The 16,574-nt window shown below is 35.8% G+C and overlaps 1 protein-coding gene across 1 annotated transcript in view; it reads right to left on the bottom strand.

Annotated features, from left to right (window-relative positions):
- Positions 1 to 9,418: 9,418 nt before the first annotated feature.
- RORA (RAR-related orphan receptor A) overlaps positions 9,419 to 16,574 on the bottom strand; it is a 261,369-nt gene continuing 254,213 nt past the window's right edge. Inside the window, exons 7-11 of the mRNA XM_010571723.1 lie at positions 16,179 to 16,311; positions 15,385 to 15,492; positions 13,870 to 13,980; positions 12,407 to 12,519; positions 9,419 to 11,039 (exon numbers count right to left, since the gene is read on the bottom strand). Of these exons, the coding sequence (XP_010570025.1) occupies positions 10,875 to 11,039; positions 12,407 to 12,519; positions 13,870 to 13,980; positions 15,385 to 15,492; positions 16,179 to 16,311 (630 nt within the window). The 3' untranslated portion in view covers positions 9,419 to 10,874. The remainder of the gene's footprint in view (positions 11,040 to 12,406; positions 12,520 to 13,869; positions 13,981 to 15,384; positions 15,493 to 16,178; positions 16,312 to 16,574) is intronic.

The raw sequence follows: 16,574 nt of genomic DNA, 5'->3' as shown, positions 1-16,574 counted from the left end.
CCTATTTCCAGATCACAGTCGGGCATATAAATACTGAGCTGTTAAAGCTCTGTCAAGACTGAGACATTTCTGGGTAGGTGCAGAAGGAGAATGTTACATGCCTGAAGTCTTATGACCAAGTGTGCTGCTGGCATTTAAGTGCTCCCAAAGTTAGGACAGCAGAGGGGAGTTGTAACTTCGAATTTTGATGCCTAAATTGTATTAAAACATCAATTTTGATACCCAAATCCTCGTTTAGATCTAGCCCAAAGCGGTATTTCCAAAGTCACTGGGACAGCCTTAAGCCAGATTTCTTGTATCTTGCACTTGATGCAGTGAACTGTGATTTCAAACAAGAAGACACCTTCAAGGAGAGGGAAGCTAGATTAATCCACATTCATTCTAAGGAGGTTTAAAGCTCTTGTTGGCCAAAAGGGGAGCTTAAAAGGTGTTCGGGAGTCTTCTTGTTTCCCTGCTGCCAAACGTTACATGATGTATGTTCTAAACAGCTCTGATATATGTGCTTGGAAGCACAGCCTAATTTTGTAACTGTGCATTCCTTAAGGAATAAGCGTAATAAACCACAATTCAGAAAAACAAACAAGATGCTACTGACAAAAAATTAAGACGAATTTTTCCATTAGAAGCTGAAGTTTTATTACAGGATAACAGTACATAAAGCACATCTAAAATCGATGTGTTCAATGCACTTAATAAAGGTAATGTAATATTAAAGGTACAGTTTCTAAGTACAATATAACAACATTCATATTAGAATGAAAATTGGAGTATTTAAAAGACAACATTAAATCTCTTATTTTTACAGTCATATTTACAAAATGAATCAAAATACTTTTTTCGGGACTGAGTAAAATAACAAACTTGAATATAAGCAGGCTATCGTAAGAGTGAGTTGGAAAGGTCCATGAAAGTGAAAAGTTAAGTGATTGGGTAAAGATCATTAGCAAAGGTTTAGTACAATACCACTTTAGTATTCCTCTTGATGGCTTACATTTTATTGTGGCTAGAAAAGGAATTTATACATACTGTACACATAACAGACAGCATATATTTACATGTACAGTATAATTGCATTTAAACTTGTGTGTATTTACAGAAATTTGAGCATCTCACTCAACGAGGTTTTTGAAGTCTATGTGCTTAATCTTCAAACTGATGTATATTTATAATCAGCATTTATTCTGGTCTTGTTACGTTGAACATTTAGTAAACAGGGAGAATATATGTTAACCAAATGGTTTGCATAAATATATCAAACTATTAAAACAATAGGGAGCACGTGTTCCTGGCATTATGTATAGGTTGGTACATACAAATTTAAGAGCGAGTCCTTTTCTCTTTGAAAATATCAAAAGGTGACTTAAATCAACAAGGGAAAATAAAATTGTCATGGCTTATATTTAAATAAGATTGTAGCTTCAAGAGGTTTTTATAATTGTCCTGATAGTGTTTGCAGTTAAACATTCCACTTATGAAAATATATCCACGGTGCAGTAAAGTTTGTATTTATTTTTAGGACAACAGTATGTTTGTTGTTTAAAAAAAATTATTTATATATATATATTCCTTGGATTGAGGGTATAAAAGCAGTGCATGGAAGCCAAGAACCATGGCTTTAAAATTCACTACCTTCTATTATCAAAAAGTGCAGTAAACAGAAACATTGTATTTAATAAATTGCTCAAAAATCTTTGCTAAAGATCTTATAAATTCAGTAATATTACAGAAAAATTCTAATAAATATTTAAAAGGTTAATTACCTCCTTAGTTAGATATTTGATATCCATCAGTTTTTAAGAATTAACATGAAAACAGTATCTAGAATGAAAGGAACAGGGGATAGGAATACTTCTAAGGGTACATGACTACGTAAATTAAGGTATACATGAAAAATAAAAACAAAACCCCCAGACCTGACAAAACATTGCAAATTCCACTTCTTAATTAACTTTAGTTGCTAATGGCTGTCCTTGGATATGTATGCATGATTTATAAAGCATATCCAAGGACTGAATTTAGCCATCCATCTATCATGGAAGATTTACAGAAAATTCCTATTTACAGTAACTGGAGTTAAGTGTGTAGGCATGATGGCCTAGTAACATCCGCAGTTTGAGTGTGTACAGATCCTATTTAAAGTGAAGAGGGAGGAAGGCACCCAGCAGAATAACATCTATAAATATCAGATGCAACGACAGGATAGAACTCTCCCAACAAGCCAAATAACTACCTCCCTTTCAGACAGAGAGCATATTGTAATTACTTTATACTGGCAGATTAGATGTTTTTCTTTTTTCTGATACAATACAGGCAGACTGTTTTAGTAACCAAAAGGATAACAAGCTGGACAGAACATTTTTAATAACGTTAATAATGTTAATACTGTAGAAAAAAATTCTACATTTGATATCAAGTATCTGTACCGGTGAAGTAATTTTCTCCTTATTAAATATACTATAGAATAATTTATATAATGACACTATGCATTTAAAGAGAAAACCATGTCCCAAATCTTGTACTCTGATACAGGTACTTGTTGGGCATAAGTTGGTGTATATATATATATATACACAAATATATATATATTTATATATAGTTATACTCAGTGAAATTAACAAGACCCAAAGGTGGTATTGTCTAGGAATAAAAGGGGTTTGTTTGCTTTTGTTCACAAAAGTAACTTATCTAGCACCACACATCAGAAAAACACAAAAATAGCACACTCTAGTTCTAAACAGCTATGTCTAAAATAGATTATATAGTAAAACAGATATTATACAGCATAATGTGGTATTTGATAAACAGATAAATATTTGCACTGTGTAGGCTGTTTATAGTATAACTTTATCTATACAGAATGAAAGCAAAAAGTTAACTGTATAGAGGTGAGCAGAACAACATTAAATATTATGACTCCAAAGCAGAGACAAAGTTAGAGTTGAAAGAATAGAGCAAGATAAAATGTTTACAGGCCATTACAAGTCCTTAAATTAGTAGTAAAATAAGGAATCAGTTGCTCAAGTTTAAGAAAGCAGTAAACAAGAGATTGCATTTACATGCAGATGTCTAAAACTTGTATTTCTTTTAAATCTATGCACAAAAAGTCATTTGTTTTTATTGCTTGACATTCAGTTATGGCTAGAGTATTTTTAACCTTTTTTTTGTACTTTGGAAACAAGAATATTGTTAAAGGTGCCATAAAAATGGACAACATTGAAAACAGTTTGCAAATAAACCACCTAACACTGCAGTTCTTTATACATTTTAAAAAGCCTTGTCTGGGGTTTGTCATATGTTAAATATATTTAATCTGGGAAAATACATTGTAGCTTGAAGCCTCCCATTGGCCCAAACATCCAATACAAAAACACATCTCCAGAAAAGGAGCAGGCAGACAATACAGTTACATATAAAGAAGCAGCCAGTTAATGTCCTAATAGTTTAAATATTCACCACTGTTCTGTAACTTGTTTCTAAATCAATGTAGAAATGAGGAACATTTTGGATTTAGAAAGGTGTACAGTACGTATGCCTTTTTGTGAAATAAAATTCACTGTATTGCTTATGAATTCTCTGCATTAGATATAGATAGCATTACAGATTGCAAGTTCCTGTAAAGTTTGTGCATCTACATTAAGACTTTGTGGGGTAATTTAGGGTAGTGTTTCTCAAACTGAAAGTCACAACCATTTGAAAGTTGCCAAAGTGTTAAGATTATCATCAAAACACGATGTCAGACAAACGTAGCTCGGTTCTCCAGCGCAGAGCGTGTGGTTGTGCTGGCTGCAGAGGAGTGCGCTGGCCAAGGAGCTTGTCCCACTTACTGGATGCAGCTCAGCCCCCCAGTGTGGAGGACCTAGAAGAGCTGGCTGTTGGCTGCAAGCATTTGCAGTAGCCATGGAGTTACCAAGTACTAGCAGCACCTCAGTTCCTGCAGTTAGGAAATGCTGCCAGTCATTACAGCTGGTTGCACTCCCCGCCCTAGAAAAAGTTAATTCCAACAGAGGGCCCTATGAAGAAATACAGCCCAGAGGGATTATGCTTTCAGAAAGCTTGAGAAACACTGACTTACAGGAAAACAAGTATACAAAGGACATATGAACACCAAAAACATGCAGATGTTAACAAAAAGGTGTGATGTCACACATCAAGTTGAACAACTTGATTGTGAAGTTCAGCTTGAAGAAGTAATGAGATTATGAGGGAAGACATACAAGTGAATATTGTGGCAGAAGAAATGAACCTATGAGTATTGATCTGAAGCCTTTATCATGTTTTGTTTCTTATTTGGATAGCCTACTTATTGCTATAAAGTTATTGCTATATTCTACCAATGATAAAGGCAAAAAAAAAAAAAAGATAAACAGCAACATTACATATGAAAAAGGTAGAATACAGCTTTTATTTTGATGTTAAAATTCTATTTAGTACCTGAATAAAGTTCCAAAGATAGACTGTATATTATCCTAAATTTTACGTATTTTTCCCCTCAAGTCCAGTGACTTAGCATTATTTAGCGAGCTATTATCACAGTACTAGGATTAAAGCACATACTGCAATGATTTTTAAATAAATACTCATTTAAATTTTAAAACTTTTCTTTTTGTTGTTGTATTTGGTATCTGCATGCATTTGCCCTCATTTCCACCAAATGATTTACTGACAGGAATATTTAAGAGAATAGGAGGCTAATATTCAAATATATTCATGGATGAAACTTTTAAAAGTAATAAATATTAGTATTAATAATGAAAAAATAATTGTAATAGTTATATTTCTCCAGCTAAGGAAAATAAAGATGTTTCTTCTGCGCAAGCTGAATCAGCTAGCACAGGTAGAATTTTATATACTAAGTACTCAAGAGAAAATTGCTTATTATTTTTAGATATTGGATAGTAAATGCTGTTTCTGACATTTATAAGTTTATCTGCATTGGGGAGTTTAGGAATGTGTAGAGGAAAAAAAAAATACACATTGTTTGCACAGCTTGTACTGTGCAACCTGTTTTGTTCATCAAGTACAGACTGGGGAATATCTATGCCAATCCAAAAAAAAAGATATTTTAATGTTTGGATCACCCCACTACATAGTTAAAACATCTTATAGATTTTATGTATTAACAGTATGTTTAATTGATACACAAGTGTGTGAAGAATAGGTTCTACTGTGAATCAGCAATAGGAATTTTCTTCTACTGAAGATGCCAGAACACAAACTGATCAAGAGGTCATACTTGCTAAGCAGCTGTCTGCCTTGGAAGGCCATTCCAAGCTAAATGTGACTGTCAGCTTGTAATACCATAATAAAGTTTTCCCTATTTATTAAGCAACCTAAAGTAAACAACTGGAAGCCACATACCCAGTGAAAAAACCCTCAATAACTTAAGATACTGGAGAACTGATGCTTTTTGTAAGAAGACAGACATGTTTGATGGAGAAATTCACTCTCTTCCCAATCTAACCAAAGTCTTGAAATCTTGCTCATTTTGTTTGTAGTTGCTTATTAACTTTTCTACCTGCATTTTCAAAGGAATGTGAAGCCATAAAAGAAGGCTAATTGGGACACGCTTCCAGAATCCTACAGTTTGGCACTTGGAGACTTCCTAGACATTGCTGGTTTAAGTGCCATTGTAATCGCTAGGAATTGCTGTATTTGATGTACTAGATATGAAAATGTCTTCAGCCTCAGTGTTTCTTTCCAGTCAGGTTTTTTGCTTTACTATGAAGCATATGCAACAATGACAGACAACATCTGAAGTGTTGTTCTTGTATTCCTGCAGATCTATGTTCCTTTTTATGTGACACCATTGCTGAAACCTAATGATTACCTTTTCATTCTTATTGTACTATCATAAACTGATTTGTTTTCTCTGACAATAATTTAAATACTGAAAACCCATTTTCTGTTGCAAAACACTGAAATTCAGCTGGAAAAGTAGTGCTATCGTTATAAAAATGTCCAGAAGATACTGAAATTCATTTCAATCATTTATTTAATGGGTCAGCATTAATCTATTTTCTAAAATGTAATTGCAAAACCTTTGCACTGTTTTGAGTACTTTTGTCTTGAACAAAACAAAGACCAAAGAGTGGCTATACGGCAAAACTGAGTAAGAGAATGAGGCACGCATAGAGCATTTAGTTAAAAAAAATATCCAGTTCTCTTGTGCCTGGGGGGAGGGGGAAAGGGAAGAAATACTAGCATATTTTTTAAAAAGTAATTTGTTCCACCAGCAGTACTGGCCACCCTGTTGAAGAGTTTTAGAAGATCCCTGAGCACATTAGTTTCTGACTCTGAACCCCAGCTCCAAAATGATAGGGCTTCTGTTGTTGATAACGAGATGGATTGTCATTCACAGTTAAGTCAATCATAAGGTGCTTATCTATTTACCCTTTTTTTCACCAATCAGCACAAAGAACTGTCAGAAAATAACTTTTATTTTTCTTTTTTAAATAATAAAAGGGCACAAAATTTAAACAATGTTTTGTGACAGTGGTTTAGGATTATTATCTGGCTGCCCCTCAACAACAGACAAGTGATTCAATCGACATTCCTTAGCAAAAAAAACCCAAAACCAAAAAAAAAAAATCCAACAAAAAAAAAAAAAGGCGAAAAAAAAGAAAAAAAAAAGAAAAATCCTGTACAAATATGTATTTTTCCCTGAGGGATCAAGGTTACACCCGCAAGTGCTCTATGTACATATTGCACTGTAGAGGAATGAAGAACATGTGCAAAAAAAGCAACAATGATTGAAGCTTACTAATCAAACCTTTTAATCATGACTGCTATGTCATCTTGCATTTTGGAATGTCGGAACACAGCTATTCCTTTAATCTAAAATGTAAAAAACAAAAAAAAAGAAAGAAAAAGAAAAACACACCTCTACTATGGCACATTCAATGAAATAAAAAGTTTTCCAAAGACAAATAGACAAATTCCATCAAGAAAATAATACAAAGTTCGTTCGTTTGTTTTTTTTTTGTTTTTTAGAAAAATTACATTACTTTCTTTCATTGTTTCACATTACAAAATCTTTTTTTTTTTAATGTTTACACAAATCACATTTTATTGCAGGAATATTTCAAGTGCCATCAAACATTTATAGAAGGGTTAAAAAAATAGAAGTCTCTCTAAAGTGGTCCAGACAAGGCTTTGTATAGAATAAATCTTTTTTCCACCTTCTATTTTTGACTTAATTGAATACATTTTCTTTATTCCATTGACACTTAACAGCCTAGAAGCAGCCACTCACACGTACCCACACATATATTCATGTGCGCACACAAGTGTACTCTCTCACACACACACAGGTGCACATACACACACAGATATCTTGGTATCCATACTAAGATAGATAAGCTTTAATAAAGAACAACCAAACTTAAAAACAGCCTCCCTTTTCACCTAATCCCATAGTTTTTAAAACATCAAACAATGCTGGAGATGTTAAGTAAATCAGGGTGGTTCAAATGACAGTGTAGTATCTCTTTCCTAGAAAGACCCAATGAAAATCTCTTTGCGGGCTTTAAGGAACAGATCATTCAAAACCAACATATTATTCCTTTATCTTCAGCTATCCTCAGGTTTTTGTTTGTAGTGAACTGGGCAGATTATGAAAATACTCACATGAATATCCATTGACCCCAAATATGTTTTTTAACTGAATATTTGGTTGATCATCTGATACCAGGCCACAGTCCCAGAGGTTCTGCAGAGTGCTTTTCCTCTGCAGCATTGGATTCTTACATGGCCGTCACTCCGACCAGTCACTCTGATGTTATTCTACATCCTCTTTCATAAAAGCCTCCTTGGCAACAGAAGTCTTATCAGTACATCTGCCATGCTGTATCCCTTTTTCCCCCTCTCTATGAAGAGCAAAACAAAAATAATCTATTGCCAAGTGGCTGTTAACTGCAATCAGGAAAGCAGAGTTACTTGGGGTATGTATGCACAGCCTGATTTAACAAGGTGACAGTATGCAGGAGATCCCATAGACGAAAATGACAGCACTTTCTGACCTGGAAGATCATGTCACAAGCTGTTTGAAGATGCAGAGGGCTTTCAGCTAAGGCCCTATCTGGAACCTTTTTATGGTTATGTATTTTACTAGTAAATGCTCCAAAAATCTGTGTTGTCAATGACTTATGGGTGTAAATAGGCTGAACTAGATACCAAACAAATCGACTGGCACCTAGATGCCTGGTAAAGTACTAATATTCATCAGGAAAAGGTAAGAAAAGGAAGTGACTGAAAATTAATCCCCAAATATTTTGCCTGGTAGTCTACTTACTGTCAGAAGTAGGAGTTGTATCTTGCTCTCTAAAGTACAGGTCTTACTTCATTATTCATTAGTAGACACTGAAATTAAGTTTAGTTGATCTTTACAGGACTAGCACCTAAGGCTGGTCACATTCAGAAAACATTTGTTAGTTAAAAGGGTTGCTTTAACAATAGGAACACACATTAGAATGAAAGTACCATATCATGCCAGTTACTCCAATAAAGTAAACAATGATTCTAGGAAAAGTGTTTTGGTGGGACTGGAGAGAGCATGTGCTAGGCTGTGAGCCACCTCTTTGGGAGCAGGCAGGATGGAGCAGTAAAAGGACAGCTCTGTGGACTTTATCCAAAAACCCTCTCATGCTTCCATCCCAGTGCTCACAGAGGTGCAGGCGTTGCCCTCCCATACTCAGGAGGCATACTGCTTTGAAGGGAAAACATCTGATGCTCATCTCCCCCTCCTTCCAAACCACAGAGACAAGTGATGGCTGTAAGCTCCCCTGATGTGGCAGACTATAAAATTTTTAATAGGTGTCATAGCTAAATGTCTCAAATTGACCCCAAAGGAAGCATCTTCAAATCATAGAATAAACCTCTATTTTGCTTATAATTCTCCTTTTTAAAACAGTTAGGCTTGTGTGCTTCTATTCACTTCTGTTACTTCTCAACAGCTGTAATACATGTAAGAGATTGTTCATCCTTGGAAGTCATAGCAGTGGAGCACATACTGTCTCATTCTTTTTTCTTTTTAAAGTTCCTGGCTTTTTCTTAGGTATTTCATCAGAAACTTCACTTGCGTAGGCCTACAAGGCATCCAATTATACATCTTCATCTCATCCAAACCAATTATGCACCTCTGGCTCAAACAGCCACAGTCTATTTTGTGATGTTGTTTATTGTCAATCTGCTTCCCTCAGAACTAGGTTTACTTGCCAAATTTGCTCAGAGACGGTATTCTTCCAAAAGGGCATGGTAATTAATAATAATGAAGACTGCAAGATTCAGCTTATTGGTTGGTTATGCAATACAGGAATCACGATTTCAGAATTACAGAATGCAGATTTATGATAGTAATGATTTCCGGGCATTATACAGAGTACAAAACATTTTTTTCTAGCAACAGTGTGCCTTTACTTTGTTAGTCTGTCCTCATCTGATAAACTTTAAAGTGCATCTTTTTAAATAAGGAGAGCAATGGACTTCTCTGTTCAGCTACCAGAAATAGAACTGCTGGATGCTGGAAGAACATGGGCCAGTGTCTCATCTCACTGAAGTCAAAGACAAACCTCCTATGGATTTTGATAGGCTGGAGTTTGAAGGCATTGTTTACAATATGGAGTATAAAAGTATGTAATATTATGTATAAAAATTACTTTTCCACATACATGTCATACACACATACTTTTACTGTAGATACAGACTTGAGTAAATACCTTCGAACCTGGATTTACGGTGGGCAGAAATACACTTTATTTAATAGCCTGATTTTCAAGGATGCTGTGTTACTTATTTGTAAATGATCTGTAATTGCTTAGTTTAACTTTGACCACGGAAACTCAGCACCTTTGAAAATGAGGCTGTTGACTTGTGCACCTAAATTTGAATTTAGGCATGTGATTTTAAACATCCAGGTTTGAAAGATTTGAAAATAAAGGTACCTTTGAATTTAACAGCTGAAAAGCTGATTTTAATTTTAATTTAGAAAATTGTCATTATTTTCAACTCTTTTAAAAAATCTGTAACCATTTCAGGATATGACCAGCCTCTCTTTAAAAGTAACATGGAAAACAGCAGCATAAATACCTCCCAATGTACCAGTACCTGCCAAACCTTTTTCAGTTAAACTTGAATTTCTGGTGCACATGCAACACAATGAACACGCTAGCATTTAATTTAAAGAAAAAGGTGCAAAATGAAAGTGCCTTATCAATTCAACAAGAAAAGCTATACCAGTAACTACATTTTATATTAATTAAAACAATATATAAACAATATCTCTTTTGCTATATATAGTCTTCATGCCCATTTACCCTGTAATATATTATAATGCTATTGTTGCTATTGCTATGGACCCTTTTCATGCCGTTCTGTCTACTGGCAAACAGTGGTAGGTGAAAAAAATCGTCCTTCATGAAACAATGAGCAAGTTGTGCAAACTGATGCTGAAATCTCTGCAATGCACACCAGTCGCTGATTACTAGGTGGACTCTCTGTTCTGATCAACAAATTGATTGTTCTGTCAAAAGTCTGGGCAGTGAACTACAAGAGAAAACAACCTTCTGACATTAGTACCCTCAGTCTGTGTAAACAGAGGTCAAGGATTGAGAAGTTGAGACAGAAAAAGGGTCCATATTTGTAGGCATAATGGAAATCATATGCATGAGAAAAACAAGTTCAACTTTGTTTCATTGTTTCCCATCCTTCGCCTGACCCCGACCGCTAAGAGATGTGCAGTGTGTTGGCTCCCTAGGTCTGTGCAGGGCCATATAAAGTGTCTTGGTTTTCTTTCTTTTTTTTTATTTTTTTGTTTTTTTTCCTTTCTTTTGTTTTAATGTTTGTACTTCGGACATTCTAGAAGTGCTTAGGTGATACGTTTACCCATCAATTTGCATCGCTGGCTCAAATTCTGAAGTGAATAACTCCTTGTAAAGTGGAGGAAAATGAAGTCGTACAATGTCTGGGTATATTGCTTTAAATGCCATAAGCTTTTCTGTATGTCGTCCACACAGTGCTCTTAAAGTAGACACTTTGCATATTAACTGTAAAAAAATGAACAGAAGTCATATGGTCATATATGGAACCAGGCCTCCCAATCTTGCTCTTAGGATTAAAGCTCTCCCAAACACTTTTGAGTTGCCTTCAATTGTTTCCCTTAACAGTGACATTTCAGATGCGTAGTCATAGATGTTTGTTATGTAAGATTTAAAAAACCCTAACAAACAAACAAACAAAAACAAACTGAGGAAGCCACTAAAAAGCTATTTAAGTAATGGAGTAATTCTATTTGTGAAAAGATCTTTTCTTTAAGTTTGTAGGAAAATGTATCAGTAGGTTTCCTGACTTGCCTACCAAGCACTGGATTGATACATAAGTATTTCATAGCTGGATCTTCATTCATGCGACTTAGTCATTCTCTTGGAAGAAGGCAGTCCTCACTACTTTTAAACCCACTGTGAATATTATGGAGGGAACTGGCAATGCAATAGATTAGGCTTTTTTAATTTATGCCAAATAAGTTGAAAAGGAACAGACCAGAAAAATCTGTACTTCAAAAATATCACTAGGGTACTCCCTGAACTTACCAAGTAAATTATTTGTATCAAAGGACATGGAGGAAACTTTCTTCCAACAGAGGAATCCAAACAATATACTGCGAGAAGGATTTTATGAGCTAGGATTTGAAATGAGGACAATCTGCAAAGCCGGGGCTGGACCATCCTGCTTCTATTGCAATTAATTCTGTAGTGTGAACTAAGCACAAGCCTTCTGGCTGTGTAGAGTTCTAAAAGGAACTACCTCTGTAAGGAAATGCCTATCCTTCCCCAGTTCTTCAGATTTATTTTTTTAACATCATACTACTTTTCCATTTTTGAAAAATTACATGAAGATACTTTAGATTAGCATAATAGTATGTAGTATCTCTTTTCTTTTCCCTAGGCATCAGTATTTTGAACTGCTGAGAAAAAGGCTGTGTGTGGAACTTCTCATGGAATACTGAAAAACAAGGTTAGTTTGGGTATTGCATGTTATAACAACTGAATTGTCATGTAGGCAGAGATTTCAGGAGGATTAAGGCATGCATGTTGTAGAACTGAAATAGTATTCTGTGTGGCAGAAATGTTGCTTAGGGAGAAACAGGATAAAAACCTTCATCGCTTTTCATGAAGTTCAACATTAAAATACTTATTTTCAGACCATTATCAGCCTTGTTCCCTAGTACATCATAATTTCACCTCTTCTAGTTTTTAGTAAATAGCTTCACCTAAGCACCTTGATTTTGAACAAAGAATTCTGGGTTTATAAATAACATACTAACTGTGTAAAAGCTTTTAAACCATAATTAGTATACTGTTCATAAGAAAGCATACTTTCACAGTCATGTGATGTGGTACAGTATGATTCTTACCTTTGTTAGAATTCCATCTTCTCGGTGGTTCTTCTGTAGGACATGCTGAAGTGCTAGCTGGATCTTCTGTTGGAGTTTTTCAATTTTTACTTTCTCCTGAAGCCATGAGCGATCTAAATATAAATGGAGTTAACACCTCTAGTACCGCAGACATCAATCACAGTGCACCAGGAAGTACTAAGTCTGTTACAGATTCATCTTTCTTGTTTCCAACCTTCCTTCCACTTCTTATATACTCTCATATAGAAAATGAGTTTCAAAATTAATAGGTTTTGGAGTATATTTATTACATGCATTTAAAGTTGCTTTTATAAAGCCCTTAATTAGAAGAATGCAGCATATCTGTGTAAGATTTATTAATCATTTGCTAACAAGGTCTGTAAAATGCAGGGTATTTACAAAATGAAGCTAGCAACTTTTTAGTGGGAAGTGAATAGATCACATAATGAACAAGCAGTTGGAGTGGATCTTGCCAAGATCTACAGTGATGTACAGAAAAATCTGAAGCAAATATTCAGCTATTTAAAAAAAAAAAAAAAAAAAAAGCTCCTAAACTTCCTAGCAGAAAAGGAGTATTAGCTGCTACATCCTCTGTGTGGCAGAACTGTGGGATTCTGTGGCTTACATACTAAGACACACGGCTAACATACTTCCAATCTGGCAAACAGCATGAGAATGTCTTTATGGTAGTCTCAATAAACCCACTGTTGCTAACAGACTCTTCCACCGCCACTCCTGAGTCCACTGTGCTGCAGTCTAAAAACAGAGCGTTTATTTCCTTGGGTGTTATGCCAGACACAAACTGACTTTCTGCAATGGTATCTTGTTTCACTCGACCTAATAAGCCTTCCCAGAACCTGGAGTACCGTGCGTATCAACTTGAGATTATGAAGTTATTTTAGTCATGGGTATAGTAAACCCAGGCTGACTCTTGGGGTGACTTGTATGCCTGGCACTGTAATGCTCAGTGTACCCAGTTTCATGATGGGGACAGATACCTAAGCTACCTTGGTACCTTTGTACCACACTAAAATGGCAACCCTGCTTAACAGACCTGAGGTGACGCTGGAAGCATTCTGTCATGTGCTTGAGAGAATTCTGCTACAGCTGCAGGCTCACATACATTGAAAACCTGACTATATAAATTCAGTGGCTACCTTCTGCCTGTCTCACCTAGGTTGATCCAGTTGTCTCACTCACATGCATTTAAGCATTTGCAAAGAAGCTGAGTCCTCAATGAGGTGAAAATTTGGAAGACAAGGGCTTAGATTAGGATTTCCAACTTAACAAATGTATTCCTAGATGCATAGTTTTAATGTGTTTATTAAAATAAAATTTCTGGTCAAGAAGGAGACACTTAAAAAGATGATGACTGTCTGATAGTCTTAACATTATCATTAAAGAGACTTCAAAATAAAAACAACCTCTACCAAATAAACCTAGAGCAAACCTTTATCTCTTACCTGCTGACATTAAAACAAATGCAGAAAACAAAGCTATCTCATCTTCCGTCAGGTGCATAGAACATAAACTTTTTCCAAATTCAAACACAAAACTAATGAAGTCTTCACAACCTGCCAAAAAGAAGGTACAGCTCATACCACATTGTTTAAAAGTACTTCAGAGCTCCAGAGTTGTTGATTTATTCTGATGGAGGTGAAAAAGGGATGTAAAATACTTCATAGGTGAATGGTCTTCTTAAGGACTGTGGAGTGATGGTAGTGAGATGTCACTCGTGCCTGAGCTTATTATCCCGTTCCCATGAGCCCCCAGCTCCCACACCCTGACAGCAAGTATTTTGAAGGTTTTGCACGCTGTATCTTTCCACATCTGGTTCTTTTGGGGTAAATATGGATAAAACCCAAGCCACTTTCAAGCTCAAATTTGGTTTAGCTTTGTTTCTGTTCTAAATGGAACTTCCTCATGTCACTGTGGACTAGAGGTTCGAAATGTGTACTTGAAAAATGCTGATTTTAAGACTATCGAGCGCACAGAAGGGGGGGGGCAGAGAGGCATACAAGGTACATGCAGGAGCAAAGGGAGAAGCCAATGTCTCAAAGCTTTTCATGCAGAAAAGGAACTCTGTCTCCTTTCATCCATTCTCTTGCTCACGCAGGTGTAAGTCAGGTTACTGCTGCTGTTACACATGCTGTTACTCAGTTCGCGAAAGTGGAGCCCTGCTTTGAAGGGGATTGTGACCTGATGGAAGAGGGCTCTCCTCTGCAGATCTCAGCCCCAACCCAGCCTAAATTTCTGGATGTAGTTGGTAACAGATGAAAGTTATGTTTCATTGGAACCCACCGCCGATACGGCATTCTCTGAATTGTTTGCACTCAGACCTTGTACCTTGAGGTGTTTTAGAAAGGCAGAGAATGCTTCAGTAATTGTACAGCATTCTCTGCTGCCGTATTTTCACTGCCCTCCAAAACAGCTTAAATCCCAAATTTATACCCAGTGAAATGCATCCTTTTAAAATTAGCAAAAATATACAGAAAAAAAATCGAATTATAAACTGTGGTTTAATAAACCCCCCCGGTTTACAGTATTTTACCTGCAAATAACTGGACTTTGCATATTACAAAACACCATTAACATCCTCAAAGCAGTAACGTCAGTATATCCAAAATTAGCTTAAAATCTGCTGCCTTTTCCAACAGGATATATAAAATGTTACACTAGATACGAAATCTGGGCTTCTGCTCTGAACAAGTGTGTCCAAACTGCTCTACCCTGATCTAAGTGTTGAATTTCAACACCAATGGTCCTTTACTGCACAGAGTGAAGCTGTTTTAACTCCTGAAATCAGCTTGGCCTCAAACAGAGCCAGCATGACTGCTTACAAAATAAGCAGTTTGAGCTTTGGAACTCTTTTATTTGAATACTATAGCCTGAATTTTTAAAAGCTGCTGTCCCCTTGCTTTTGCATCTTATTGTTCTTACTCTGTTTTTTTAAGACACAACACTTGATATTTCCTTACCTAAGGACTTGAAAACCTCTGGGCTAGCATACTTGCCATCAAAGTAGACTGTGTTGTTCTGGGAGTCAAAGGCACGGCACATTCTGATGAACACAACCTCTAAAGACCCTAAAACAGAAACAATGTATGTTTGACTATTTAAGTAGAGACTTCAGTTGCAAAGAGCAAGTGAGGATTTAAGAATTTCCTATGCTCTGCATTCAGTATCAATCGAGTAAGGTAGTAGGTTTCTGTGGTGTAACAGAGCATAGTTTGATTTGCTAGTAGAATCAAAAGAATTCCCATAAACCCCTTTAGAAATTTTTGTTAAAGCAACCTAGTTAATGCTAATAAACTCTAATAATTTTTATTAGAGTAATGGAAGTCTCTTAAGTCAAAGCAGCTCATTTCAGTTTATGATCATGAAGCTTCAACAACTTTGTCCAGTATTTGTAAAGTGCATTACTTCTACAACATCTTGCATAGAACAATCTGGATTTTTACCTTGAAATACATTATTCACTATTTGTAAGCCAAAATAAAAAATTTGAATCCAACTTTTCCATCTTTACCCACTCATCGCTCCCTTTGTTCATAATGGAAATTTCATGCATAGACTTGAACTCATTCTATCCAGAGTAACTAAGAAGGTGTATTACTTCAAAGACACAGACAATTTGTGAGGTTTTTCCTGTGTATTATTTGAAATGATCATTGTACTACATATGTATATATGTGTATACAATCACTGTATACAGGTAACACCTTCAACAGTCAAAACTAATGGAAGCAGACCTTAAAACTGACCCACATACCTGCTTTTAAAAGCACAATTTGATCGTTTTGACACAGTTCCATAAAGCCATCAATGCGTTTGGCAAATTCCACTACATACTGTATAGCTTCTGTTATTTTGACTGCGCATAACTGCCACATTACCTCCCTTTGCTGTTTGAGAGAGAAGGAAAATTGAAAGATTACTTTTCAAGGTTTGGAAAGCCCATTTCCATAAAGTAAAACTGAGTTGGGAAAAAAAAAAAAGCAGAGTGAATTCTCTCCGGCACTCCTGGCTACAGTCTGCTTGTAAGACAAGGGGAATTAACCTCAAAGGCAAAGCCTCATGTGGATGAGTGACAATGCAAACACGTAGGACTTCTTCAGTGATGTCAGAAGAGATCCAGGTTGGAGTATTCTTATTTCATAAGCCACAA

This window comes from Haliaeetus leucocephalus, unplaced genomic scaffold (genome assembly GCF_000737465.1).
Source record: "Haliaeetus leucocephalus isolate CR32 unplaced genomic scaffold, Haliaeetus_leucocephalus-4.0 Scaffold339, whole genome shotgun sequence".
NCBI classification, from domain to species: Eukaryota; Metazoa; Chordata; class Aves; order Accipitriformes; family Accipitridae; genus Haliaeetus; species Haliaeetus leucocephalus.
The sequence above is the reverse complement of the archived record's forward strand: the minus strand, read 5'-3'. Positions and strand labels throughout refer to the sequence as shown.